The 12,625-nt window shown below is 36.2% G+C and overlaps 1 protein-coding gene across 1 annotated transcript; it reads left to right on the top strand.

The window, feature by feature from the left end:
• Positions 1 to 6,744: 6,744 nt before the first annotated feature.
• On the top strand, positions 6,745 to 12,575 carry LOC141712021 (uncharacterized). Its single transcript, XM_074514776.1, has 8 exons — positions 6,745 to 7,316; positions 9,715 to 9,879; positions 9,972 to 10,064; positions 10,151 to 10,266; positions 10,601 to 10,699; positions 10,780 to 11,085; positions 11,204 to 11,368; positions 11,907 to 12,575. The coding sequence occupies exons 1-8, from the start codon at positions 6,948 to 6,950 to the stop codon at positions 12,190 to 12,192; spliced, it is 1,599 nt and encodes a 532-aa protein (XP_074370877.1). The 5' UTR covers positions 6,745 to 6,947; the 3' UTR covers positions 12,193 to 12,575.
• The last annotated feature ends 50 nt before the right edge of the window (positions 12,576 to 12,625 follow it).

Below are 12,625 nucleotides of genomic sequence, written 5' to 3'. Positions count from 1 at the left end.
AGACATAGCATTCATAGGCATATAAGGCATAACACTCATATTGGGAAAAGAAGAAGGTACATATATGGAAGTAGGCATGGCAAGTTTGCAATTAACAGACAAATGATTAGTACTACCACATTTAACACAGATTTTTCTTGGAGCATACTTATCAGGTGTGTAGTTGTTATGTTTGTTAATCCCTACTTTCCCATTTCTATTGTTTTTCTTTTTAGCCTCTATTTTAACCTCAATCTTTTCTAGTCTGTCATTCAATTGCTTGATAGACAGATGACCAACATTCACTTTCTTCTCCTTCTTTACTTGACTTGTTTCTCCTGAAATAAAGTTTTTGGAAACTGATCCATATTTTTCATTTAATTTGGCAAGTTTGGCTTTACTCACAGGTTTGCTCACAGCCGACGGATGATGATTTATGTCACTCGACGGATAATCTTTTTGATTATCTGGCGGATGACTCTCATCATCCGTCGAGTCTACATCTGTTAGCAATCCTTCATCCAAATTGGATTCCAGCTTCTTTTTACTCTTTTTCCAGGCTGTATCACAAAAGGACTCAATGCCTTGAACTTTGGTGATTTGAGCATGGACATCTCTGGATGATTTCCATGCCTTAATCACCTCCTGTTCTCGTTCAAGTTGCTTCTTCAAAATCTCCTCCTTCTTCAAGGACTCCGTTAATTCATCCTTAGCAATTTTACACTCAATTCTCAATTTTTCAAATTCAATAAACTGAGACTCTAGCACATTATTCCTCTCACTTAAATATAATTTTTTTTATTTTAGCATTTTCCTTAGTGAGGGACTTAAGTGTAACATGCAAATGATATAATTTTGTAGACATGTCATTAATTGCATCATTACACTCAGCTTTAGATAAATGTGCAAGGTTATTGGTGATTACCTGATTGCTTTAAGAACTTATCTCTGTTTCATCAGACTTGGCCATTAGGGCTAGATTGACATAGACGACATCTTTATCCTCATCCAGACCATCTGCTGCCCAGTCATTTTCTTGTGTAATAAAATCCCTTTCCTTTTGTTTGAGCAACTCAAAATACTTCTATTTATAATCCACAGGCTCAAACTTCTTCTTGCTGGAATCTGACTTTCTACACTCACTGGCAAAGTGCCCTGCCAAGCCACATTTGAAACATTTGAATTTTGATTTATCCACCATGTTTCTATTAGGCTTAGCTGCTTCAAAGTTCTTCTTGAACTTGAGCTTGGAAAATCTTTTGGAAAGGAATGCAAGATGTTCATCAATATCATCCACATCATCTTGGCTCAAAGAATCTTCATTTTCTACTACCAGTCCCTTGCCCTTGTTTTCACAGAACTTTGAAGTAGACTCAACAGTTTCCATCTTCATCTCCTTCTCTTTCTCTAACTCGGCAACCAGTGCAATGGACCCTCCTTTCTTCCTCCCTTTCTCCATTCTTTCATCTTGCTCTATTTCAAGCTCATAAGTCTTTAGAATGCCATACAGTCTCTCTAGTGTAAACTCCTTGTATTCTTGTGAATTCCTCAAGGAGACTGTCATTTGTTTCCATTTTTTTGGAAGGGATCTTAGGAATTTGAGGTTAGAATCTTTGGTTTGGTAGACTCTTCCATGCAGCTTCAGAGCATTTAGTAGCTTTTGAAATCTACTAAAGATATCAGTGAGAGTTTCACCTTCTTTACAGTGGAAATGCTCATATTGCTGAATTAGTAATTGCATCTGGTTTTCTCTAACTTGTTCAGTGCCATCACAGATTATTTGAATGGTATCCCAAACTTCCTTGGCTGTCTTGCAGTTAATGATGTTATCAAACATGTCACCATCAACTCCATTGAACAAAATATTCATGGCATTCTTGTCTTTCCTGACTTGTTTAATATCAGGATCTGACCATTCATACCTTGGCTTGGGAACTGATGGCTCATTTCTAGCTGCAGCTCTCATTGGTACATGAGGACCTCTCTCTATACAATCCACATAGGCCCCATCTTGAGAAAGTAAATGAAGATGCATCTTTACCTTCCAGTGATGGTAATTATCTTTGTCCAGAAAAGGAATCTTGACTCCAACATCCTTCTTGTTCATGTTGCTGTTTGTTGTGATCTTTAAACTCTTTGTGCTTCAAGAGCTTGCTCTGATACCAATTGTTAGTCCCTAACAATGTAGCAAGAATTACAGAATGGGGGGTTGAATGTAATTCTAGTAAACTTTTTCTTGAACTATAAATGTTCTAACTCAAACTATATATATAAGTGTTTTGACTTGCAAGGTGCGAAATCACAAGTTAAATAAATCAAAAACACAAAGTAATAAAAATACAACTCTTTAAAACTTTCTGGTTGATTTGAAAGTATCCACCATATATATATATATATATATATATATATATATATATATATCGAATTAAGAACTCGATGAAGAACAAATTGTCTCACAGCTGATTTACAAGTGAACAAATAAACTATATAGAAATTCTTAACAGTTACAGCTTTTTCTATTTCTCTTCTAAAAGTGTTTGCTTAGTTATTTGTTCTACTAGCTACACTTGGTTTATATACCACCAAGTTTACATGATAATAAGACATGATAATAAAACAAAACTATCAAGTCAAACTCTATGCTGCTTGACTACTCTATTCCAGCATCTTTGAAAATCTTCTTAATCTTGCATGGAAATGGTAATGCTTATTTGTTCTTCATTTCCTGTTAAATAGGCTTCCACATTCCTTTTACAAACACCCAACGCATGTGACTGTGTTGTCACTGTCAACGGATGTTTGAATTGATCATCTGTCGGGTACATGCTTGTTATCCGTCGGGCTGCCATGTTGATCATCCGTCGGGTAGCTTTGTTAATTATCAGTCGGGTAGCTATTTGACACTTGACTTCATTTCACTTATGCAGAATTACAAGACATCTTATATTTACAATTAATCAGCCTATTCTGCATATCTAATAAAAGTCAACATGACTCATATGCTGCTACAGAATCTATATAAAGTTGTTTGTAGAAATATGCTACATGACTTATTGTTACATAAGCTACTCACTCGATGGATGTCAAATCATCATCCGTCGGGACTATATTTGAGTCATCCGTCGGGACTATATTTGATCATCCGTCGAGTGCTACATTTTTCACTAAGTTAAATATACTAAGGTGTTTTGTTAATGTAATCATCAAGTTCACAACATATTCCCAACAATATCTTAACATTATTTCCAATGAGTAAAATGTCATCAACATATATCACTATAAAAGCCAATGCATTTCCCTCACATCTCTGATACACGCATGCTTCGCTTGGACTTTGGTCAAAACCATACGACTGGGTTGCCTGATCATTGTTCCAATACCTAGAAGCTTGTTTAAGTCCATAAATAGGCATCTTACGCTTATATACAAGATGTTCTTGGCCTTCCTTAATGAATCCCTCTGGTTGCTGCATATAGATGGTTTCTTCAAGACTTCCATTAAGGAAAGCTGTCTTGACATCCATTTTCCAAATCTCATAATCAATACCTTCTTTCTGATTATACCCTTTCGCAACAAGTCTTGCTTTCCAAGCTTTCACCTTTTTATCTGATCCCCTCTTTTTCTTGTAGATCCACTTACATCCAATAGGTTTTATACCTTTGGGTGGTTCCATGAGCTCCCAGACCTGATTAGAATACATTGATTCCATCTCAGATTCCATTGCCTTTTGCCAAAGATCTGCATCTTTGTCTTGCAGTGCATCCTCGTATGTCCGGGGATCATCATCATGTTCACCAGAGACTAAGTCCGAAGAATCTCCCAAAAGCATGAATCTATCAGGCTGTCGAACAACCCCCCTACTACGACGAGGCACTGGTGCGGTATTAGTGATATGCTGTGTATTTTGTTGTGGTTGTTCTACCTGTACTATGGTTTTCTGGGTATTATCTGTCCCTCTCACTAGTTCCACTAAAACGATACTACTCATGGGTTTGTGATTCATTATATAGTCTTACTCTAAGAATCTAGCATTGGTGCTAACAATGATATCCCGATTCTTCGGACTATAAAATAAATAACCTTTCATTTCCATGGGGTAGCCTACAAATAGCCATACTTCTGTACGAGATTCTAACTTAGTCGCGTTCTTATTCAGCACATGTGCTAGACAACCCCATATCCGAATGTGTCTTAGACTCGGTTTGTCCCCGGTCCACAATTCTAAGGGGGATTTAGGAACCGATTTAGAAGGTAATATGTTCAGAAGATAAGCTGTTGTTTCTAAGGCATGTCCCCAAAATGACTTGGGTAAATCCGAATAACTTATCATCGATCTAACACTCTCTAAAAGATTTCGGTTCCTTCTCCCGGCTACACTGTTTTGCTGGGGTGTGCTTGGTGCAGTTAACTGGGATTCTATCCCATTTTATGATAAATATTACCTAAATTATCCAAGCAAGTATCCGCCACCACGATCTGATCGTAGTGACTTGATACTTTTATTAAATCGCTTCTCCGTTTTAGCTTTGTACTTTTTGAACTTCTCAAAGCACTCAGACCTACGGCGCAACAAATAAACGTACCCATATCTAGAATAATCATCAATGAATGTGACAAAATACTCATAACCACCTCTTGCTTGGATATTCATGGGACCACATAAATCAGTGTGAACCATTTCTAACACTTCTTTGGCTCTATTCCCCTTTTCCTTGAAAGGCCTATTAGTCATTTTACCTTCCAAGTTGGATTCACAAACTGGAAATAGCTCCACTGGCAATGAGTTTAAAGGCCCATCTACTACCAGTCTTTGAATCCTCCTCAAGTTAATATGACCCAATCTCAAGTGCCAAAGATATGTTTGGTTCAAACTAGAAGGTTCCTTTCTTTTAGTAGAGTTAGAAGACGTGTTGTTCAATTTCCTATATTGTAGTTGCAGTGCAGGTTGACTAGGATTAATTATATACAAATTGTCTTGCAATGTACCAGAACATATAATTCATTTATTCATCAGAATAGAAACATTACGATCCAAACAAACATTATAACCATCCACAGCAAGCTTAGAAATCGAAATCAGATTTCTTCTAAAAGAAGGTACATAAAGATAATTGTTCAAAACCAAAATACTATCAGAACCAAAAGATGAATGAATAACTCCTACTACAACTACTGCTATTTTCGTAGCATCTCCCATGAACACTTATATATCACCATCTCTAAGCATTCTGGATAGCAGGAATCCCTGCGTAAAATTACAAACATGATCAGTGGCTCTTGTATCTACACACCAAGTGCTCGTAGATATAGCCGCTACATATGTTTCTGTAACTAGAGAAAGAGACATACCAGTATTATTTGTCTTCCTAGGAAGAGGACAATCCTATATCCAGTGACCTGACTGCTTGCACCTGAAGCACTTTCCCTTAGGTTTTTTCACACCACCTTGAGCTCCCACTGCCTTCATAGCTTTTTGTGTCTGAGCCTTTTTCTTCTTCTTCATACATTTCGGCTTAGAGGAAGAACCTTTCTCATCCACATTCACTTGAACACTTTGCCGAAATAATCCTTCAGCTACCTGAAGTTATGTCAGGAGTTCCGTGAGACTATACAACCTCTTGTTCATGTTGTAATTCAAGCGAAACTGCTCAAAACTCTTGGACAATCTCATAAGGATAATGTCAATCTGGGTTTCCCCATCAAGTTCAGCACCAAGGATCTCTATCTCATTCAGATGCGACATCATCTTGAGAACATGATCCCTTACAGGCATCCCTTCCCTGAGTGTTCATTAAAGCCTTCATGGCTACTTGCCTAGCAGCCCTATTCTGATCTCCAAAAAGTTCCTTAAGATTAAAGAGTGTATCCGCAACAGAAACCATAGACTGAAGCTGATGCTGCAAAACACCCGACATTGCTGCCAGAATGTAACATCGCGACATCTCATTAGCCTTAATCCACCGCTTATAATACTTTTTCTCATCTTCAGGAGCATCAGCAACAGGCTGATCTGGCTCGATTTCATAAGTGCAAAACTTGTACTCCTCAGCAGTCAACACAATGTCCAAATATAGTTCAATATTTACAAAAGGATTCTTAAAAATAATTATTTATTACTATTCGGTCAAAACATTCTAAACAACGTGCAGAAAAGTCAAACGATAAATATTCAAAATAGAGGAAGTAACAAGTTGGCCAAATATAAGTTTCGAATCCCGTACTTCACTTAGTCAAATTTCATATGTAAAATTTTGAAAACATTTTTCAAAGGATGCAATTTCATTTTTTTAGGGTTTTCTTTGAAAAATTCCCAAATTCAAAAACTTTTTTTGAATTTTTTTTATCACTTTTTAAAAAATTTGCAAAATACTATTTTTTATTTTTAAAAAAAATATAATTTTCTGTAATTCGATACAATCTCAACAAGTTTCTACAACTTCACTTAAACTCAAATGCAACAAAAAATCATTGATTTTGCTTGTACTGTATCCTTGCAAATATTTTTGAGAAGATTGTAAATCGCGAAAACAATTAAAAAGTAAATTTTGATAATTTCTCATTTTTAAATGACATTTTTGATATTTTTCTTAAAAAATTGAAAGTTTTTAATATTTTTTAAAAAAATTGTTTAGACATATTTTTAAATATGTAAAATCAAAATTGATGTCGACTTGTGGAGTTGAACTGAGTGAAATCGGAACAAAAAAGAGTTTGACCTCCGAGTTACCGAGTGACTTAAGAGATTGGGTTTATCGCCTAACCGGGCCATCCAACCAGCTCCATCAAAACCCAAACATCCAACCCCCTTTATTTCCCCTCTTTCTCTCTCTACAAACTTCTAGAGAGAAGCAAATTAAACTAATCCTCTCTATCTCTCTCTCATCTTCTTCACAAGCTAGCACTCATTTATGGAAATTTAACCCCCCCAAACAACACCTTATCTACCTATTCAAACCCTAAATTTAAAAATGTCTCACACAGTATTTCAAACAGTGTATGTTTCTCCAATTCCAGCTTGTAACAAGCCGTTATTATCTTCAAAACCTCTATTGCCGGCGAGAATCTCGTTTTTCCGGCCAATTAGGGTTCCGATTAAGCTCCGGATAAGTCGTTGCGTTGTCAAAGCTTGTTCGTCGTCGTCGGTTGTTGATGATGACGCGATTAAAGGGTTGGAGAGGTGTTTGGCGAGTGATTTATCGGCGACGACGTCTTCGTCGGGGGTTATGTATGGTCCGGTTATGAAGGGAGGGCAGCAGTATGGAGCGTTTGGTGGTGCGACTACGTTGGAGAAATCGAAACTCGATTTGACGCAGAAGCAGACTAAGTCTAGTCCTGAGGTTTGTTTTGTTGACTTCTCGAGTTTTCGGTATAGTAGTTGTGTTTGTTTGGTGAAATGAATAGATTGGTAGGTGAATTAACTGATTCTGTTTGCTGTTTGCGGATTAGTGTTATTGACTTTCGGATATGATTGTTTAGCTGAAATGAATAGATATGTAGGTGAATTTACTGTTTCAGTTCCGTGTTTGTGGATTGGTGTTATTGACCTTTTTTTTATATATTTGTTTAGCTGAAATGGATTGGTAGGTGAATTAACTGTTTCTATTGCGTGTTTGTGTAATAGTATTATTAAATTTTCAATATGAATGTTTAGCTGAAATGGATAGGCAAATAGGTGAAATAACTGTTTCTGCTGCGTTTTAGTTGTATTGACTTTTTTGATGATAGCTATATGAGTTTAGCTTAAATAGGTAAATATGTAGATTAGGATCGTGTTTTTGTTTATTTATTTCTATTTTTTGTTGTTTTTGATATGATAGCTGTATTAGTTTAGCTGAAATGGGTAGATAGGTAGATTTAAGGTTTGTATTGTGTTATTGTTTATTTATTGTTACTGTTTAGGTTGATGCTAGGTAGGTGAATTTGTTCGTAGTTTTAGCGGAATTTAGTTTGGTAATTGATTTTTGACCTTTGGAACATAAAGTGAGGCTTATCTAGACCTTTAAAATGAAATGAACAAGCGAACACATTTCTTCAACTTGACTTGGCAAAACGAATCATTGTAGTCATGTTTTTTTCCTAACAACCGTTGATTTCGAGTTCTTTTTTTGTACAGATTAATAGAAACACAGAATGCTCCTTTTGTTTTTTTTCTGAAATGAGTCGCTTAAATATATTTCCAAAAAGTCCATAAGTGCTTATGATTAATTTGCATTCAACAGCAACTCCCCTTAGTTTAAGACCTTTCGTCGAATCTAAGGACTCCTACCCTAGTTAAGCTTGCTATACCATCGCTTGTCTTGGCTTGGCTCATAAGGTAGCAAAATGCTTAAGACATGACACATCTTTTATTTTTAGATAGATAAAGGTGGCGATATGGTGGCAAAAGATTGTTTCAGATGACCTCGACTAGTTGGGGGTAGAGCTAAATTGTGACTCGACTCAAAATTTAGCTTAATAATTTTGTCGTGCATCTTATTTAGGGGTGGCAAAAAATAGATTTGGTTTTGGTTTGGGTATTAAATTTTTTTTGGTCTGGTTTGCAAACCAAATCTCTATATCATAAATATTGTAATAAATATGGTTTTGATTTTTGTTCAGATCGTTATGATTTTGGTTAATAATATGGTAACCAATTTTGATAAAAAAACTAAAATAAATAAATGTTTTTTTTCCAAAACAACTGAATTGCGATTCTAATAATGTTATTAATTAAAGACAGTAAGACAAAATATGTATATTAAATAATATGTAAATTATGTTAGGCCTGATGAGGCTAATTAAAATTTATAATGTATGTACTTGTAATGTTGCAAACCTTTCCAGTGTTTGAAGATGAGATGCTTAAATATGCTTTATCGTATTAACTTACAAAAAGCCAAACATCCAACCAGGTAGTACAAGGTTATAATTTTAATTATACAAACAGGTAGTACAGAGTTATCATTGTAATTACAGGAAACTTGTTCATCTTCATATAAATTGTATAACAGATGACTAGAATGATAGTATATCTCTCTAGGGAGAGAAACATAAATTAGCAAAGGAAATATAGAAGTCAGTAGCGAGTAGTGAGTAGCGAGAGTTGGCGGCTCAAGGTATGACAACAGGTAGCGGCTAAAAAGTTTGGGGGATCTGATTTGGGTAATATTGATATCTTAGTTTATACCCATATTTTGGGATGATAAATGTGATTTAAATCCCAACCGGATCCACATAGAGATATGTAATTTTAAGTTGGACCAAAAACTTAAATATAGGTTGGATTCACATCCAAATTGCCACCCCAAATCTTATGCATACTTAGCTATGTGTTTTTTATAATTGCTCAGCTGTTAGTCTTATAGTCTTTCACTTTTCTCTGCATCACACTGGAATTGCATTCTGAGTTAGACTACCCTTGAAATTCTTTTTTAAATTGTGTTGTATGATGAACCGTTGAAATTTTATACTGATGCGTGGGATCAATTTATTTTTCTGGCAAGTAGCATGTTCAATTTATTTTGGATTGTGGTGGTTGTTGTTTAACATAGTTTATATATGTGCAAGATCATAGTTGTTGGTCATGTTATTACCAGAATGGACCTAATATAGATTGTGCAACCATTCTTGATCATAGCTCTTCATATTACAAAACTAGATTTATTTAATTACTTATAGGTTTTCCACTGGAATTATTGATTGCTTAGTTGTATCTCTGGACATCTGACACAACTGAAACTTTCTTCAATTTCCCAGCTTGCAATTGGCGGAGGTGGTGGTAATATTGGGAAAAGCATTAATTTTGGTGGTGGTGATGGAGGAGACGACAATGGTGATGATGATGACTACTTTGATGACTTTGACGAGGATGATGATGGTGACGACGGTGGCCTGTTTAGGAGAAGGATGGTTCTTCCAGAGGTTGGAAGCTTTCACATACCTGTTTTGCCATGTTACATACTTTCTCTTCTTATTTAGTTTCGTAGTTACCTATATGCTTCAATTTCCTACAGCTGTTCGATAGGGAACTTATTAAAGCTGTATTGAACGAATGGCAGAAGACAATGATAGATTTGCCTGCAGGAATTCGTCAGGCCTGTGAAATGGTATATTGAATTAATCTGGCAGTCCTCTAACGTATATCAAGTTAATAACTTATGTTTCGGAAATTGACATGTAATATATCCTGTAGGGTTTAGTGAGCACTGCACAGATGGTAAAATATCTAGCAATAAATGCAAGGCCAACTGCTACTCGGGCAATTTCTCGCACACTTCCTCAAGGATTGTCTAGGGGGTTTATTGGAAGGTAATTTTGGAGATAGTATTGCAGTATTGCTGTATATTGCTGGTTATTCAGTATTGCAATATTGCTTAAAACTTCTGCTTAGTGTGCTATTATTCATGATCATGATTTTTTTTCTCTGTGATTGTCTGATTGTGACTATCAGAAATGGTTGGAACTTACAAGTGCCCTAAGTTCTTAGAAAACTTCTGATATTGGTTTTATGGCTTGGGTAGAAATGTGGAAATTATTCTTGGCTCGTCAGCATGAGCAGCAATATGGTTCTAGATAGTTCAATTGTGCAAGTCCTGACCTTTGAGCATTTATCTGACTCCCCTAGTTTAATTTGTTCTGTCAGGATGATAGCAGATCCTGCGTTTTTACACAGGCTCCTCTTTGAGCAAGCATCTACATTTGGTTGTGCAGTCTGGTGGGAGTTCAAAAATCGCAAGGAAAGGTATTATATAGTTTAACATTGATGACATAATATGTTGACTAAATGCTATTGTCTAATCATATATGATTTGGTATATTTAGGATAAAGCAGGAATGGGATCTTGCACTTATCAATGTTCTGACTGTAACAGCTTGCAATGCTATAGTTGTTTGGACGCTTGCCCCTTGTCGTTCATATGGGAACACATTCCGTTTTGATCTACAGAATACACTGCAAAAGCTTCCAAATAATATATTTGAAAAGAGCTATCCGCTCAGAGAATTTGACATGCAAAAGAGAATCCACTCATTCTTCTACAAAGCTGCGGAATTGTGTATGGTTGGGTTAACTGCTGGAGCAGCCCAGGGTGCTTTGTCAAACCTCGTTGCTAGCAAAAAGGAGGGAAGGTAAATATTGTTTAGCCTTGTATTGTTCTGTTTACACTTCTTTGTATGTCAAATCTCTGCTTTAGATTGCCAGTCTCAATCCATGCCTGTCCTCAGAGCTTTTCTGAATTACATATAGGTTATCTGTGACAATTCCATCTGTTAGTACCAATGCTCTTGGTTATGGAGCTTTCCTCGGTCTGTATGCGAACCTGCGTTATCAGCTGTTGTGCGGATTTGACAAGGCCGTGGTCCACCATTTTGATGTTATCGGTGTAGCATTGGTTTTTGGCACAGCTTTGAGGTATGTGGCTTTTTCATTAACTAAATTGTCATTTTAGGAGTCCCTCACTTGTTTTCTGGTATGTTCTTATTTGTATATCAAGAGGTTTTTTTTCTTTTTGTTGGTTATGCTTTCATCATTGCTTGTATAATATATATGGTTAATCCCTTGGTTGAACACAATCTAGTAATAGCCCTGTGGAATTATATTTACCTTTACATCTTCACTGAGCTAAACTGTTATACTAATCTGAATAAGCTCAAGACAAGTTAAGTTTACCTTGCACCTTTGAACTTCTTGGCTATTCTCTTGGTTTGAGGTTACTGGTATAGGTGAGGTTAATGGTATAGGTATGCAATTGCTCCAAGAGGTAAAACAATGTACTGGATTTGTTAATGGTACAAGCTAATGCTGTGCTCATGTTTATGCCAACCATCGGTAGTGACCTTGAGTCATATATTTATGAATATATGTCAAAAGCCAAATAATATGGAAGTTCACAAAGAAATTGATCCATATAGATGTTAAATCATGGTTACAACTTTTCTTCTTTATTTAGGTTGTTGAATACTCAGTTAGGTGAGACATCTCGGTTGGCCTGGCTTGGGGTTGAAGTTGATCCACTAGCTCTGTCAGAAAACCGCTTCAGGGCATACAGTAGACCATCTGAAGCTGTTGATCAGTCCTCTTCATCAAAATGGTTGATCTCCAAGAATCCTGTTGTATCTGGGCTTGGGCTACTTGGCATCAAACAGGGACAAAGTGATTCTGTTCCCGAGGGGGAGGCACCACCTCCCAAGGCTCGGAGAAAGAGAGTAGTTAGGAAGAAGGTCTCGGCAACCTGAGCTTTTAGATGGTCAAACAAGGTCTCAAATTGCCTTTCAATTTTGCAATGCTACGATTTTAATGCCGAATTACCCCGATAAACAGTCATTACCTAGTGAGCACGAAGGACTACTGAGCGCTGGCAGAGTATTTTGCATGGAAATTACATTGATGATCTTCATTGAAGAAATATCGAGATGAGGGGAACTTTTTTCATAGTTTTGATTATAGCTAAAATTTAGTTTTATTTGGATAACCGGTTTTTATCCTCGTAGTTAATATAAAAAATTCTTGTGATCAACAACTGTGTAGTTTTACGATATCATGATGTCTTAACTCTTTGGAGATGATTTGGCTTGAAAAAAAGTATATTATTGCTCCATAGGAAGCATATTTAGATTAATGCTCTTGTGCCGGCTCAATAGTATGTCAAATGTACTGTACAACTGCAAA

The sequence above is a fragment of the Apium graveolens genome, chromosome 3 (genome assembly GCF_009905375.1).
Source record: "Apium graveolens cultivar Ventura chromosome 3, ASM990537v1, whole genome shotgun sequence".
In the NCBI taxonomy this organism is placed as follows: Eukaryota; Viridiplantae; Streptophyta; class Magnoliopsida; order Apiales; family Apiaceae; genus Apium; species Apium graveolens.
Note: the sequence above shows the minus strand (reverse complement) of the source record. Positions and strands in the feature narration are given on the sequence as shown.

Excerpts from the sequence above, each read along its gene's own strand:
- LOC141712021 (XM_074514776.1), top strand. The coding sequence starts at position 6,948 with ATGTCTCACACAGTATTTCAAACAGTGTATGTTTCTCCAATTCCAGCT. Across the intron at positions 10,267-10,600 it reads TCTAGGGGGTTTATTGGAAG|GATGATAGCAGATCCTGCGT; the intron begins GTAATTTTGGAG and ends TTGTTCTGTCAG. Across the intron at positions 10,700-10,779 it reads TTCAAAAATCGCAAGGAAAG|GATAAAGCAGGAATGGGATC; the intron begins GTATTATATAGT and ends TGGTATATTTAG.